The sequence below is a fragment of the Thermobia domestica genome, chromosome 9, assembly GCF_964235325.1.
Source record: "Thermobia domestica chromosome 9, izTheDome1.hap1.1, whole genome shotgun sequence".
Taxonomy (NCBI): Eukaryota; Metazoa; Arthropoda; class Insecta; order Zygentoma; family Lepismatidae; genus Thermobia; species Thermobia domestica.
The window spans coordinates 130,192,647-130,209,934 of record NC_137462.1 but is presented as its reverse complement, the minus strand read 5'-3'; the positions used below and the strand labels follow the sequence as shown (position 1 = coordinate 130,209,934).

At 35.1% G+C, this 17,288-nt stretch overlaps 2 protein-coding genes across 2 annotated transcripts; both read right to left on the bottom strand.

Annotated features, from left to right (window-relative positions):
* Window positions 1–619: 619 nt before the first annotated feature.
* Window positions 620–7,981, bottom strand: LOC145661019 (uncharacterized). The gene is made up of 2 exons (XM_081726454.1): window positions 7,940–7,981; window positions 620–1,327 (listed from the first exon to the last, which is right to left on the bottom strand). The coding sequence occupies exons 1-2, from the start codon at window positions 7,979–7,981 to the stop codon at window positions 620–622; spliced, it is 750 nt and encodes a 249-aa protein (XP_081582580.1).
* A 5,626-nt stretch (window positions 7,982–13,607) lies between these two features.
* LOC145661018 (uncharacterized) lies at window positions 13,608–14,252 on the bottom strand (the record flags this gene model as incomplete). Its single annotated transcript, XM_081726453.1, is given in 1 exon segment — window positions 13,608–14,252. A coding segment is annotated over 1 exon segment (645 nt), but the record flags the coding sequence as incomplete, so codon positions are not given.
* Between the last annotated feature and the right edge of the window lie 3,036 nt (window positions 14,253–17,288).

The following is a 17,288-nucleotide window of genomic DNA, read 5'->3' as shown; positions in this document are numbered from 1 at the left end:
GTAGGACATAAAACTTAAAATATTGCATTTCATTTCACTGCTTAAAATATGTAATTTTGTAAATGTGTTGTAATTATAACTGAGATTAGGGAAGGGAATATAGACAAAAGTAATTCTTAAAAGTTCCCAGAAATACGTCATTTTAAGTAATATAACAATTTCTACCCATGTTATGTGTTGCTCTTCGTGGCGTAGGTGTTCTGTGAACATAATGAATAGAGTTGATTGTTTGGACATAAATTACTGTCGAGTATTGGTAAGAGGTTTGTAGATAAACAGCAAATTATGTACTTTGGCATCGAAGTTTCCTATGGATTACTTAAGTTTATTTAAATGTATTTAGCTCTAACTTGTAGAAGGAAAATCTACATACTACTTGAAAACTCTGTTACACCATATTTTTGTTAATTATGGTCATCAAAAGTTACAACTTTATACAAGGTCACTCTCAAGATCACTGAATGTTTTTTTTTTAATATTTACTTTATTTATTTTACAGTTGAGAAACATCCCTTGTAAGTTTAGGAATATTCACTAATTTAAGGTAATATATGTGGTAAAAGGCAGAATCATCATTAGATTAAAAATTAATACAAGAAAAATTAATCAAAGTGAATTTTTATTTTATATTTTCTTTACTAGAATCAGACATCAATTTTTCCTTTTCTGCTACTTCTTTGTTTTTGAGAAATTCATACTCTAACTGTGCTTCAATGTCCTTAGAGTCTTGAAAATCTACACTGTATGGATAGTTAGCTCGATTTTTATTCATTAATTTATCACTCGAAGAATATGTAGGAAAATTCTCTTCATCGAAAGATTCCTTGGTTGACATCATATTTGGAATTTCATTCTCATTGTTTGTTGTTGTTCCACTCAATGTTGGTTGCACCAGTAACACTACATACGGAGAATCTTCCTTATCTCCGAATTGTTTACTTGTATCAGCCACATATGTAGATGTGTGAACATGATCCGGAATATCAGATAAAGTTGCTTGTTGTTGGTATTTACTGTCAGGTGAACTGCCTGTAGTTAGTTGACTATTCATAGTGGTCGTTGTTGGTGTTGCTGAAGATCCTACGTGGAACGGACGAAAAGGGTTGAATTGTGGGATTAAGAAAGTTGACCAAGGTGAATTTTCTGCAGTTGCTGAAGTAAGAAGGGGAACTGGAACTACCTTGAAATCACTAAATGATTGTGCCGGGTAGATATAACGAAGTTCTGGAAACAGAAAACTTGCACCTTGGTAAATACCGGACACATCTCGTGTTTTCCTTTCTGCTTGTTCTGATCTGGTAAAGGCAACTACTATGATGACATATGCCTGAAATAAGAATACATAAATATATAGTATCTGAATTAAGTCATTTTTAAAACATTTTCAATTAATCCTAAATATATATATTTAAGGACTGACAGATGACATCAATCATCAATCATAAATAGCTATATGATTGTTTTTAATTCATTTTCCTTTTCTCTCTTTTTCATCCGTGGAGCATGAGGTGTTCAGAGCACAAGGAAATCAAGTCCAGTTAGTAAACTTGTGAGAAAAAGAGACATAAAATTTGTATGGTACGCTTAATTAAATGGAAAAGTTAACACTGCTTTTTACCTATAAGATTTATTCGCAATATCTGTGCATGGATCTTTTAAGCTCTAAAGGGACTTCAGATAAAGATTTTAAAGATAAAATGCGTTCAAAATTACCAAAACGTGGACTTGATTTCTTTGTGCACAGCATACTTTATATATCTGTTAGATGAAATTGAAACAACTAGGAAACCCAGAGGAAGAATAAATATTTCTTTGTTCTCGCTGCTGCATAATTGTCCGCTATGAATTCTTTTTTCGTTACTTTATCAAGTATACTGTTCTTGAAATAGTGCAATATACAGCCAAATCTGTACGATATGAATTGAGAGCTCAAAATTGATAATCATTCAACCTTTTAATTGTTTAAGAGCATTATACATACCTTTAGGCTCTTAAGCTCTACGTTGGTGTTATCTTGTTGGGGAGACACGAGGGACGCAGAAACTAAAAATTTCTCTGAACATTGTCACGGATCCTACTCTTGATGATGGCACTTGAAATTCACATACTATATTAAATTTGAAATCTTATGATAACTCTCTGTACCCCATTAGCCTATGAATTAATACTCCATTACTAACAAATGAACATTTCGAGCAACCAAGTTTAAATTAAAGTTTATGAAAAAAATTGAAATCCGTTCACAATAAAAGTTCAGCTGTTGCAGAAAATGATACCTACGAATGCTTCAAAGTTGGATATTAGGTTTGATCAAGTATCATCAAAATACAATTCTGAAGAAAAAATCGTGAATGTTTCTTTTCAGAGATCAGTTTAATAATTGGTCTACTTTTTTGATGTACCAGTATGTGAATGATATTTTGTGACATTTTATTGCTATGAAAGAAATTATCATACACAGCCGGATAAGCAACTTTCTGAAAAAGCAACTTTCTGAAAAAGCAACTGAAACAGCATTGAAAGAAATAATAGAACAATTATATAACAGCAACAGTCATCCTAGATCATCCAATACGAAACCCGATATTGTAATCGTATCCGGCTATTTAATGACTCATAGTAACATCTCTTTATTAGCTACATTGGAAATGATCATAATCCAATCATGCACATTTCTAAATTCCTAATTTCGCGAAGTGTCCTCAACATATCAGTTTTACGAATTGGTGCAATTAAATTGGAATGAATATTGAGATCCAATAGACAAAATAGAATCTGTAGCTACTCTTCACAGTATGCGAGACTTCAATCAAACTCTCAACCACATTTCTACAACACTAAAATTCACTCCAAAGTCACATAACTTTGACACCAGATTATACATGTTTATTTTCCGTTTGTTTCATTTAGGGCGTAATTTCTGGATGCAGATGCAGAGAAAGATAGAATCCTATAGTTAAGACTGTTTTCTTTTACATATATTTTTGGAGCTCAATAGTGATACCTTGTAGAGTAAACTAATTTTGCTTACACGAGTGTATTAATAGGATCGACCCTTGTATTAATAGTGAGTATTGAGAGTGAATAATTTACGGAAGAATTGGTAAAATATGAAAGTAATAGGAAACAGTAGAATGGAGACATAAGTAGATCCAGTAGGGGCGAAGGACACAGGCACCAGTGCTTCAAAAATCCGATGAGGGAGAAAACTGGGAGTCTTTCATCACCACCGCCCCATCCAGGAGTCCGTCGTGGATCTATCCTTAATGCAAAGATAACCCGCAGACAGAAATGTTGTTCACTATAATCTCGCATAGCTTGGGATCGAAGCAGAAACTTTTTGTATATACTAAAGACAAATGCTCTAGTACTGAGCAAACATTTCCCTTACGTTCTTCTTCGCAGAACGGCAATAGAGAACTAATACTACGTATCTACTTACAGTATCATTTTTCGATTTTCTATAGACACCTGCGTATGCGCATCAAAACTCGAAGAGTCCGTTTTCAAATTCCCCTTAAATATTACTGTTGTATTATTGATGACTTCCTCAAAATATTAAGTTTTAAAATAGGTATTAATGAAATAAACATTTGTTTTCATTATTTGGGAGCAGAGAAGTGTTTCAACATTAACTACTCCATCGCAACCATTAAAGAAGAGTAACGAGTCTAATAACCTTTACCAATTGCATTTTTAATTTTGTAACTACCGTAATACATTTAATAATTCAACTCTCTACAATTATCAAATCATAGTTCAGTTATATATTACTAGTTTTTAAGGAATGAAACAAGGCTAATTTCAATTCTTTTTCCAAATATGTATATGTACCGGATCGGATCCAGGATTTTCTGACATGGGGGTGCAAAAATAACTACCAGTACATTTGAATTAAATTTGATTTTTTTAAAATGCCTCTAGGCATCTTTGGTGTGGCTGAGGAATTGCCCTGGAAATGCTATGTGTCCGCTCTTGGAGAACCCTTTTCCTTCAACCTTCAGAAAATTGACTTAAACTATTGATTTTGCAAACTTTGCTTTCTTTTAAGACCGAACGGAAACATGACAGCAGAAATTTTCGAAAAGTGTTGCCACTTTCAATGCTAACTTGTCACTTTAGATAGTGTATATTTTCAACGAAAGGGGATGCACCCCACCCCCCCTAAATCCGGTCTTCTATATATACATATATGTAATCGTACTGAAGAGTTTAATTTTACTGTTTCAACTGCTTAAACACAATTCTGTCTGTTAGTGAAAGACGTAGTCCGGTTTCACGGACAAATCAAATGGTTTATTCAGAGCATAAGAGATTCAAGACCAGTTAACAAAGAAGTGACAAAAAGACAGTTTGTGCGGTACGGCTTAAATAAGTGGAAAAGTTGACCCATTGTTTCTTAACATTCTAATAGCCGTGTGCATCAACGAAGTTCAATTATTGAACGAGAGTCATAACCAAGCTCAGTAAAACTGTCTGCTGCACCAACGTTCAAGGTTAAGTCTCGGTCAAGTGGTGGATAAACTTGGTTTTAGCTTGAACGGCCGAATTTGTGGTTTTAACTTCGTTGATCCAAGTCAGTCTGTTTACATTCAATAATGTTTTTGTATTTTTTTTTCACTAATGAAATTACAATACATTTTTCGTGTTCGGAAATTTTTTTTACTCGTGGTTTCATTATTTTTTCCATGACAATTAAAACTAACTAACTAACTCTATGGCCTATGGAACCCGGAGGTTCAATGCCGCGTTCACAAAAGCTCTCCACTGACTTATATCCTCAGCTAACTGCATCCAGTTTCTACTTTATATTCCAATCTCTACGAGATCCATCTTAATATTGTCCTCCCATCTGCGCCTAGGTCTTCCTAATGGTCGTTTTCCGATTGGTCTTCCAGTCAAGACTTTGAAAGCGTTTCTACTTTCTTCCATTCTAGCTACATGACCCGCCCACCTAAGCCTCCTAGACTTGACGACCCTAACAATGTTGGGTAAACCATATAAATTATGTAGTTCCTCGTTATGAAGTTTCCGCCATTCCCCATTCCCGTTCCTCTTGGGTCCGAATATTCGTCTCAGGATCTTGTTCTCAAATACTTTCAGTCTATGTTCTTCCCTCAGAGTAAGATTTTTTAACCGAACGACAAGAGATTTTTTAACCGAATAGTAACACGAATTCCCTGCTTTTAGTCGACATTTAACTTCTCCATGAATATGATTTTCTTCTGTTAATATTGCTCCTAGATATTTGAAAGTATCCACTTTATCAAAACTATTATTTAATATTTTAACGCATCCATAATTTGATGTGTTCCGGTCCCGACGCACTTCCATGTATTTAGTTTTCTCTGCATTTACTTCTAAGCCCATGTCCCTGCAAGCGTTTAATAAGATCTCTGCATTTCTTTCTATTGTTCTCCTATCATCCCCTATTAAATTTACATCATCAGCATATGCCATAACCTGGTGAATACCGTTCAACTCTAGGCCCTGGTTGCTATCTTTGATTTTCCTTATAGCGTATTCCAGAACGAAGTTAAATCCATGACAATTACAATCACTGAAATTATATTGCTCACAATTCTATGCACACAATCTCGAAAGTCGAAAAGACCGGCACGCGGTATGCTTTCTTTATTTGTTACTTTGTTAAACGAAGATTAGAGACAAAAGACGATAATCAATCAGAGTCGATTTTACAAATTGATCGAAGTTTACTTAAACGAGATGTACTGAACATCGACTTTCAATGGTGCAACAGAAGTCCTGGAACCACGTTTAGACTTGAAATTTTAATGTTGAACGCCTTTGTGTGAACGCTCGTTTAAACTTCGTTGGTGCACACGGCTGTAAGAGTTATTTACAACATCTGGGAATGAATTTTTAAGCTCTAAAAGGAGCTTCAAATAGAGATCTTGAAGATGAAATAAGTCCAAAATAACTTTTAAAAAGTGAACTTGATTCCTTTGTGCACTGAACGCACCAAATATGGATCTAAAAATTCAGAAGAAGGGCAATTGATATTATGTGCTAATTGTATATCACTTAACTTATAAACAGTCTAGCCAATTATATCTACGACTTACAAAGGGACAGCAGTACTAATACAAACAGAACACAAAGTCTTATCTAACTTAACAAAGTGTATTACAGATATTTATGTTTTTTAAAAAGAAAATAATAGTTGGTTACTAATTAATCGGTAGCATAATGCTTAGAACACTCTCTCTTTGTGTGCAAATTCGCTTCAAGGGACTAAAATGTTTAATATGTCAAGTGGACTTAACATTAAGAGAGTGCTTCCAAGTCTTTCACAGTTGAATATGCACACAAGTCATGGTGAATTAGAACAACAATTTACAAATATTAGATAAAAGAAACTAATAGATAAATCTCATTGAGCTGAAGAAAATTATGTAAATCCTCATGCGTAGTTTAGGAAAATCGAGATTTCCTTCTTTTGGGAAACCTAAAAATTGACTATGAAATAAAACTATGCTAAGTATTAAGATTAAAATCATATATATTATGTTAATCAATAAATTACATCCACCTGAACAAAAGACATACTGGGAATAAATTCTTATGGGTACTTTTCGAGAAAAGTGAATTTTTATGGCACTAAAGTGTATATGTCCTTCATTGCCAAAAAATAATAAAATTAGGAATAGGTTCGAGACAAGATTTGAGGCTGTCTTGTCTCGTAAACGTGTTGTAAAAGTGATGTCTCGACTCCAAAAATGTATATTTGTCTATTGGAAGATAGGAGTCTCGTCTCGAATTTTGTCAGGAAAATACTGTTTTGTCTCGTGTGCATCCCTAAATAAAATTTTAAAATGTTTATTTGTTAATGTACCGTACTTGCGAAACAATACACTGTTAAATAACAGATTTATCTATTGTTGTTATCTTCCGTTAACGATGACACACATACTCCTAACTATGACGCACATATTACTTGTAACTAATGGCTCATTGGTAGAGCGTTCACCTCTGGTGCATGCGGTTCCTGGTTCGATTCTAGCTCGCACCAAGTGAACTTTGTGGTGGACAAACACCGTGTGTGGGGGTTTCCTCAGGGTTCTACCGTTTCCTCCCACTTTCTTCATTCTACCCTTTCATTCATTTCTCATCATCATCGTCTCCTTTAGCCTAGCCGGCATAATCGTGGGACGTAAAACTTAAACATTTCATTTTATTTTATTTATAACTAAATACTTGTATTCAGGGCAATTGAATTTTCATTACCTCAAAGCAAGATAAGGAGGAAACGAGAAAATTCACACACACCTACTATACAGAGTGTTATTAAAATGTGGCACAATATTTTGCGAACAAATTCCTCACATCAAAATAAGAAATATGGACCCATGCTCAGAAGTGGATAGTTTCGGAGCTATAGGGTGCAGAAAAACATGAAACAAGTGAACTTTAGAAGTTCATAGCTGCACTAGTTATGAACCTGTCGTAGTCGGGTCAAGACATCACTGAGGAACTATTATGTGGACTATCTAAATTTCCATGTTTAAGAATGCTTCAGTGTTTGCACATCAATTATTAGAGAGGTAGGTAGAGAGTGATCAAGTACTCCCAAACAGCCTCTCTAGAAATGATTGTGCAAGTACCGAACACTCTGAAAGATGGATATTTGAATAGTTCATACTAGTTCCTCAGTAATGTCCTGATACGACTACGATTGGTCCTATCGTATTGGAACTGTGGACCTTTAAAGTACATTTTTTCAAGTTTTTGGCATCCTGTAACTACAAAACTATGCGCTTTCGACTACAGGTCCATATGAACTTTTTTTTTTTATTTTGATGGAAAGAATCTATTTCCAAAATATTACCACAAATTTTTGTGACACCCTGTTTATCCTGCCGAAGCAAGACATGTCGTAAATCCCAGTTTGTCATTACACTGTTTATCGTTAACTTACCACCAGAATCATGTTGTAAGCACATTTGTTCTCTATACACATAATGCAAAACACTGCTGAAACTGTTATACCGTTTCCAGCTTTTATATATGTATAAAGTAATCCAGAAATACGTAAAATAGTTATATTGTTTTTTTTTTCTGGTCTTAAAGATTGGAAAGTACCTTTAGCGTTGTAATTGACGATTGGTACAAGGCAGTAACAGAGAATGATGCTGAGAGAGTTTCCACACGTTCCCCAGCATTGATTGTTTCTTGTCCTTCTGCGCCAGTGGACAAGGTGAAGGTTACTAAAGATTGTCAAGATAGGCTTTTTTGTGTGTATTTTCTTTCTTTCTCAGTCGATTTCTCTTCAGTTCTCTTCACTGAATCATCTTGGTGTTCAAACGAATGCAATAGTGATAAAAAAAAAAAAAAGAAAGAAAGAAAGAAGAAGAAAGCTCTTGGAAAGATATATATATAAAAGTTCTCGGAAGTTCATTATCTAGAATTTTCAACGCCAATCTTCGATGCGGCAACAAATATAAGATCAAAGAAAACGTCCAAAGGAGTCAAATAACCCACTGCAATTTAATTTACATTTGTGATACTTTGTGGTTTCGAGTTCTCAGACTTAGTTTAACTATCTTAGTGTATACTTTTTGTAAAGAGACATTTCTTAAAGTGTCAAACATTCTGGTTTCATCCAGAACTATCACGTGCTTGGAAGGCTTGGAAGAAAATTTGGTTTTGGTCCTATTCTGTTATCAATGTTATTAACTTCACTCAGTAATAAGCTTGCGCCTTAATATATAATAGTATAATTTTACTAGTTCTCTCGAAGAGGTACAAATAATTCCATCGCTTTTCGGGCTAAAGTAAGTAGCCTTGTATCATTCGGGAATTCGTGTTCTCTGTTATGCACACACACACTCAAGTAGCTGAAGCAAAAAATTCAAACCATAGAACAAAGACACAAAGACTTGCGTATTGTAGAGGATAAATATAATAAAAAACGTAAAATATTTCGAAAAGAACTATTCTGCCACGCAAGTTTTAATTTTAACATTGTAATCTATATAAATAAAAATGAATGTAGCGTTAGTTGGCGGCCAACTCCTCCGAATCCACTGCACCAACTTTGATTACTATTGGTACCTATAGTCTAACTTACATTCTTATCGTATTGTTTTTCCCGAGAGGAACCGAACGCCTCTAGCAACATCATTCCAATTCTAACTTATGGGGTAAAATTGAACGACATTTGAGGTTCATTTTGTTCTTTGAATTGCTACAGCAACCAGTTTTTAAACACTTTTGCTTCTGTTGCTAGGATTTTAACGCCATAGATTATATTATAACATACTGCAATTACGATTCACCTTTAACTACGAGATTATTGATATTATCTTTTTTAAAAAATCATGGTTGGAAGTATGTGTAGTGTAAAAAATATTGAGGACAACTGAATCACTATCACTGCAATTTCATTGAAATGGGTATACTAGGGAGAGAAAGTGTTCCAATATTTTCCACAAACCTATTATACCCGTAAGAGGAACAGGTATTCCAGGTAATAAAGACTTTATTCTGATGCCGACACTTTCTTTGATACAACCTTGAAATATCCATTTGCAACCAATAATAAAGATTTAGGTAGAAATAAAGAGAGAGAGAGAGAGATTTCTCCCGTTTATAAAACATGACTTTACAGGCGCATACTTCGTCTACTTGAATTAGGTAATAATCAAATTTTTGTTAATTAATATGTATGATTGATTAGGTAGGATTAGATAGCTCAAGTCCTTTTTGTTTTGTTTTCGTTTTTCCTTTTGTTTTTGAAATTTTGTTTTGATTTGTTTGTTTATTCATCTTGAGTGTTGTGGTCTCGTTCTTCCCAACCTTTCCCTTGTTCCCTTTCTTCTTAACAATTATCGCAAATAAAGGATGATGGAAAAGGCTAAAGAAAAATATAATGCAATGATGATAGCCCATTTCAGTTAAAGTCTTCAGATGCCGAAACTGAAGAGGCGGATCTGAGCATTAAGAGGGAGAAGGAGTGCGCCAGAGCGGCCGGAAGATTGGTGTTCAATTTAACATGGGATCTCAACCATTTTTTAGGCAAATCATGGTTTCATTTCGTTCTTTCGCAAAAATGTCTCAATAGCTCACTTAATATGATGCATCTCATTTTGAAGGTGCAATTTGAACTCTGTGCGTGATATTTTCTTCTTATAAATACAGATAATTATAATCCAAATTCCCATAAGAAAATGATCAAAATTAGAGGGAAAAGTCTTCTGTTTTTTTACAGTAAGGAAAAGAGCTAAAAATTTCGGACTTTTCTGAGAATGGAGTACTACCTTTGTATTTGTGCGCTACTGTACTATTTTTTCGCTGTTTCCAATGACATTCATTACACAATCGATGAGAAATTATATCCTTCATTATTGAATCTACAGAAATCAGAAATCAGATTTTTTCGTGTTCACGTACTTGGCCGTCTAACTGCTAGATGGCACTATAGTCATTCCTCATCCCACTTTCCTTCTCAGCGGGAGCCAGTCCTTTTGAAAACCTATTTTGAACTTCTTAACAGGGGCGGGAGAAAGGAAGTCGTTGTTAAGAACGGGAACTTCAAACACGAGGAATAGCAAAATTTATGACCTCCTTAGTTGATGGTTTCTGTTTCAGCAGTACAGTGTATTTGTAGATGGTTTCTATGAGAAGAAGTAATTTGTGTTGGTAGCGATAAAGTCAACCTTTCGACAGAGATTTGTGAAGGAGAAGCCGAACCAAAGTCTTCGTTTATCTATTCCAAGAAAGAAATGAAAACTTCCTGCAGGACTGAGAATATACATACAAGAGAAAAAATAAAATACATTATTATAATCTTATTATAATAATCGAGTAGATTAATCCCCGAAATATTCTTTGTTTACCTGTCAAAAATCAAGAATAATATAAAGCTCTTTCATCAGCTTCCATCGTACAACATACTAAACAGAAACATTATATATATATATATATATATATATATATATATATATATATATATATAGTGGCGGATCCAAGATATGATCAAGGGAGGAGCTAGTTTGTCTCTTTATCCAGAGTAAACAGGATTGAAGCCCATTTTACCTGAACGTCAAGGGGGGGGCTATAGCCTCTATAGCCACCTTTGGATCCGCGCCTGTATGTGTATACTGTTTACAGTGCCGGATTTACGTATAAGCTAAACAAGCTATAGCTTAGGGCCCTGCTCTCTTGGGGCCGAAAAATCTAAAGAAAAACTGGATATACATTTCTAAAATATAAGAAAATTAAAAAATAAAATAAAATGTATATATACGTAGCAACAATGCTTCCTGCTGTGTAGCCTACGTTCATGTAATTAATGGGGCTCCTTCTGCTAGTCTGCTTCCTAAATTATCTCTAGTTTGTTCATTTCTGTATGTAGGGTGCCTATGTTCATCTGGACACATAAAGGACCCCATTACCTTAAACAGCTTGGGGCCCCACGAAACCTAAATCCGACTCTGACTATCTATTTATGCATGTTTGCTCCCTCTCTTTTCGAAGCAGTGTTTCTTTGATATTGCTTCAGATTCCGGCAGGTTTTACCAAGGAGGGAAGAGTCCTTATTCATTCCAGGCATTCAAACTAGGGACTGGACTACTTGCTTCCAACATTCTGTCCCCCATGTATCCAACATTCTGTCCAAGAAAGAAATACTGTACTTCGTTGATATCTCTCTTCGTCTACGATTTTGGAACGGGTAGATCAAGTTAAGTACTATTTTCTTTTTTAGCTCCGCATAGAGTTCTACCTTCTCTAATTTAAAGTTTGGTCCATTTGTTTCAAAGCTGAAAAGAAAAATGAAATGAAACCTTTAAGTTTTATGTCGTCCCACAGTTATGCCGGCTAGGCTAAAGGAGACGGTGATAATGAGAAATGAATGAAATGCTGGAATGAAGAAAGTGGGAGAAAACGGGAGAACTCAGAGGAAACTGACGCACACAGCGTTTGCCCACCACTTGAGCGGGAGATGGAATTGAACCCGGGACCCCATGCACCAGAGGTAAACGCTCTACCACTGAGCAACCGCCCCTGGAGTGATTAGAGTTCAGAGTTCCGCTCCGCAGCGAGGCCATATGAGACTGAACCTAAATTTTAACATGGGATCCGAACCACATATGCTCCCAGTGGGAATCGAACACGGGTCTCCCGTCTCAAAAGCACCTAAGCTAACAATATAGCTAAGAGGAAGCTCAGCCTTATTGTCATTATACCTGATTTCCACTCATGGGAAAGTGATGTTGCTACTAAATCATTCTGCTTCTTTCACTAGAGATAAGATACAAGTATCTTCCTAAATTTTGAAACAAAAGAAAGTAAACTTGGAATCTAGAATCTAGTGGCCCATGGAACCTCCTAAATGAAGTAATAGTTGAAAACATTCTGGTAAGCCAAACTGAAATGGCTTATACACATTCAGTTTCATGTTCTTTAAATCTAATAATTTTGGTAACAGACTCAATCCCATGTTTGGAATATATCTTTAGATACCACTTCCAATTATAAATACAGAAGATTATCCATAATACGGCCATGGGCAACTCTGGCAAGTTCAGTAATCTGAAGATTATTAGTTGGCATATTGCAAGCGTGATCGGAGAAAATTCTCACTGAAGATCCATGAGGAAAGAGTGGTGTATGACCGACTTCAGACAGTCTACCATATCTACTAATTGAATCTTTTTTTTTTTTTGTTGTTGTTAAAAGGGCGTATGTGCAATAAACAAAGTTGTCAGGAAATGACAAAAATTGTTTTCTTACGAGACGGTTTGGTTTATGATAAAAAAGAAAAATGCCTTATATTTATAACACTTTTCCAGAAACACACGTCCTTTTAACACAAATTGTTAGATCTACCTCTAAATATTCATTTCTTTAAAAAAGTTAAAATTGTTTAAAATGTTACATACGCCCTTTTAACAGAAACGATTCAATTGCTCTGTAATTATTGCTTATTTGTCTTCCTTTTACATAAAAATAATACTGTGCAGAACATATATAGCAGCCCCACCGAGATCAAACTCGAGACTGTGCATTTTTTAAAGATCTTTCTTTCTTTCTTTCTTTCTTTTTTTTTTTTAATAAGAAATCCAACAGAGTATAGTCCAATAGCTGTTGGATTAATGGCAGTTAAATTGTATTATGCCAATGATTGTTGGTAAACAATGTTTTCAAATTATGAATATACTGAATGTGTGTTTATTTCTCTAAACGCATAATTCACAGATTCCAAGAGCAAGTTATGAAGTTAAAATCTTCGAGATAAAAGTTGTACTATTTGGCAAAAACCTTAACTTGGGATACCTTAGTTCATGATACTTCATGGAATAGATCCATTCCACTATTGGGCAAAGCTCTTGTTCCCTGAACACCTTAGTTGATGATGTTTTGTTAGTACAGAAGTTGCACTATTTGCCAAAACTATTGTTTTTGGAACATACCTTTGTTTATCGTACTTTTATATTTCATGGAATAGATTCATTTAAAAAGAACAGAAGAAAAACAATGTCTTTAAAGAGGGAAAATAAATAGATGTATTTCAATTTTCATATTACTTTATTTGTTATTATTAGAAAAAAGAAACAAACAACAAAATAAGGTGATTTTACATATTAGTATCCGTAAGAGCTCTTCTGACCAATGGTAATCTGTGCCTTAGATCCAGCCATAGAGGAAGAAGAAGGGTTATAGGCAGCAATTCTACGTGCTATATCGTCACTATCAGTTGGAAGAGCAATTGTAGGATGTATTGATGCTGCAGAGTCTGCTCCATCTTGCATTGGAGGGGATGCAGTAGTGCGTGCAGTTAAACTATCTGCTGCCGTTGCAATTGCGATGTAAGGACGAGCTTTCACAACCGCTGAAGCCACATTTCCGTGGTGATGGCTTCTTATGACGTGTGATACTGCTTCTGGTATGACTGCTGTTGCAACAGCCTGATGTGCAGTTGCGATAGGTACTAGAAGAGCTGCAATAGGATGTGCTGCAACTGCAGGAGCCGGTGCTGCAACTGCTGGCGCTACCTGAACCAAAGGTTGAGGAATAGCTATTGTAGGGGGTGGGGCGTGAACGATTACTTGTTGGTGCACAGGCTGAATTGGTTGGTAATGTTGAGGTACTGCTGCAGGGGCTGGGTATGCTGCAGGACTTACAAACTGTACCTGGCCTCCATAAATATAGCTTGGAGCTCCACCGTAGCCGTACCCAAGGGTCAATATTCCACGTTTTTGCTTTTCTTCTGTAATATTTTTGGCTGCGTCCGTTGTCAATGCCAGTAGGGAGAAGAGAAGCTAAACAAAATAATTAGAAGAACAGATTAGAAATTAGAAATGAAGTACTATCAAAGTAAGATATACAAAAGCATGCGTACGATTAATACTTAATGAATTCTATTAATGTACCGGTAGAAAACAGTATTCAGTAATTGTGTACCTACGTTTGATGTTAAAGGTTTTTGGTTCGACCCCAGATAATATGAATTCGTAATAGGAAATGTCTAGATAAGCAGGTTTACTAGGATTTTCTTGTATCCTCTTAATACTTTTGTTTCATCAAATCTTTCATTGTTGTTCACGTTATTTTCTTATTTATCCTATGAGAGCTTAAGCCTACAACATTAAATGAAAAACATTTTTTTCTATTATTTCTGATAAGGTATCAAATTGGTTTTAAAAGAAGTATTTTCAGAAAGTCCAATTGAATATTATTAAGAATATCTATAGAGCAAGCAATACACAGGAAAAAAAAAAAAAGAGTTCAAACACAAAAATTATCTCTATGATATGCCATCTTATTGTGTTTTTGCTTTGGAAGGAGGTTTCTGAGTCCGATCCATCGACTGTATTTTGCTTGTTTTATGATTAAATGAATAAGTAATACAATTGCACTCTAATTGAAACATTAGTGCTTAATACATATTGAAAATTTAACTTATACTTCCAACGATAGATAAAATTCTAATGTCGTTGATGGTGCCTAGACCAAATGTTATATTGACGAAAGGATGCTTCAACCATTTAATGAATTAAATAATAAAAGAATGCTATTTGTGGAATAGGGCAGGGGAAAAAATAGAAGGAATCAAACAACCACCTACAAAATAATTCACATTTCATAAGCACATGAGGCTGTATTTATTCAGTATAAATATTTGAGTCAAATGGAGTTAAGTTTAAAGTGAGCAGTTTAGTAAGGGATGTGACTCCTATAGAATTGGTGTCGGGGCTCTGTTCCTTTGTTTCTTCCTGACTTTACTCTCTGTTCGTAATATTCACTGTTTTGCTCAATTTACCAATTAAGTAAAATAGCAGTATTACGAAAAAAAGGCAGAGCCATTATTCATATACGTTTTGTATTAAAATCTAGTTGATAACTCGCCAACATGTTACAAAATGGAATTTAAAAGAGCGAAATCCCAATTATTGTAGTCCACGGAAACTATGGGTAAGAGTCGTGATGTACACCTATTACCATTAATTTGAATTTTCAGATCAGAGTTTGTTCTTTCAGTTTAAATATATTCCCATCAGTGGCGGCTTTTGAGGGAAATCAAATCTCTAAAAAATTAACATTTTATCTCTACAAGCTAAATGAATTAGTCCACATTTTCTGGCTATAAGTACACACTACAATTAGTACATGTTTTAAGTTTATTTCTTTAGACAGTTGTTGATAAAAATGTTAATTTTTGGCGATGTGACTTCCTTCAAGTGCCACCTCTGGTTCCCATTTATTTCATAATGCTTCATCAAGAATTATGTGCTTGCCGGTAATCGAACCCAGGACCAAAGGTGCGCTAATCAGTATTCTATACCGGTATAATGCACTTCATTAACAAACATTCACATACCTGGATTAATTTATATAGGACAACAAAAGGGTTTTTAAAAGAATATCTGCTTTTAAAAAATGTATTTAAGGAAATTCCGATTTTATCAGGTAATTGGCCCTATTAGAACAAAGCCAAATCCTGTAAAAATAATAATAATTAGGACGATCGACTGTGAGATTCAAAGTTGGAAATTCCACTAGCGATTAAAAAAAGAACATTTCAATAGCTTAACGTATAGCAATAACATTCTATTCTAGAACTAAAAATACGGTGGTGTAATTAGAATATAGCATTCCTTTTCAGCACAAAGGTTATATGAGACGTGCCTCTACAATTTAAGGTGGGATAATGCTTTGAAAGTTTAAAGCTCTCGGACAGGGAATGGAAGCCGGAACCCCGAGTACCAAATGAGCGCGCGCTAGCCACTAAATTAGTGGGAAGGGCTAACAGGTTGGTGTGATTAGATGGTTTTGTGTTTACCGTACTTTTCAGCGCCATGACTATGAGTATATGTAACATGGACTTACGGATTAATACTAAGTCCTAAAAACGTTTGGCTCTTGGTAAAATTGACTCAGATCTAACCATCACGAAGTTCAGTTCTAATATTAAGTCCCATTATACAGTAAACAAATTTTTATTTATTTTATTTGATTTGAATTAAGTGTCCCTTTCAGCAGCGAGGCTATATGAGATGTGAACCTACAGCTTAACGTGGGATTCGAACCACATGAGCTCCCGCCGGAAGTCAAATCCGTGTCTCCCACTCCAAAGGAACATACTATACAGTGAATGAACTACATAGCAGAACAATATAAAACAGATAGCTTCTAGTGTGTTGCTTTATACATACATTGAACTCTAGCTTATATTGTTCCACTAGTCGGTTCACTATCGTGGGTTATTTTGAGTTTAGGGTACCGCTCCGCAGCGAGGCTATATGAAACGTGCACTTAAATTTTAACATGGGATCTGAACCACATACGCTCCAACCGGGAATCGAACCTGGATCTCCCGCATCAGAGACGCGTACGCTAACCATATAGTCAAGAGGAAACTCCAAAATTATTATCATTACACCAATCATAAGGATGAGAATACTTACCAGATATCTGGAATCCATTGTTCGATATGCTCTTATGGGCTTAAAGATTAAAACTAACACTTATTTCAAACCTTCAGTGTATTTTATATTGAGAATGTCTCTAGGCTTTGACACACCCACCCTCTTTGTAAACTCCAAAGATGAGTCCCTCCCTTTTGCTTTCACTAACGTGATATTAAGACGACAAATAAACTTGAAGATGACATCTCTTTGGAAGGGACAATGTCTATTATAATTTAATGGATTTTATTCATTAATACCAACGGTGCACGATCTATCTTCTTCCGGACGCTTTAATAATGTCTTCATTAGTAGAAATCTTGAAGAAAGGAAATAACAAAAGGGAAAAGAGAGAGA

Excerpts from the sequence above, each read along its gene's own strand:
- LOC145661019 (XM_081726454.1), bottom strand. The coding sequence starts at position 7,981 with ATGTGTATAGAGAACAAATGTGCTTACAACATGATTCTGGTG. Across the intron at positions 1,328-7,939 it reads CTTACAACATGATTCTGGTG|GCATATGTCATCATAGTAGT; the intron begins GTAAGTTAACGA and ends TTCTTATTTCAG.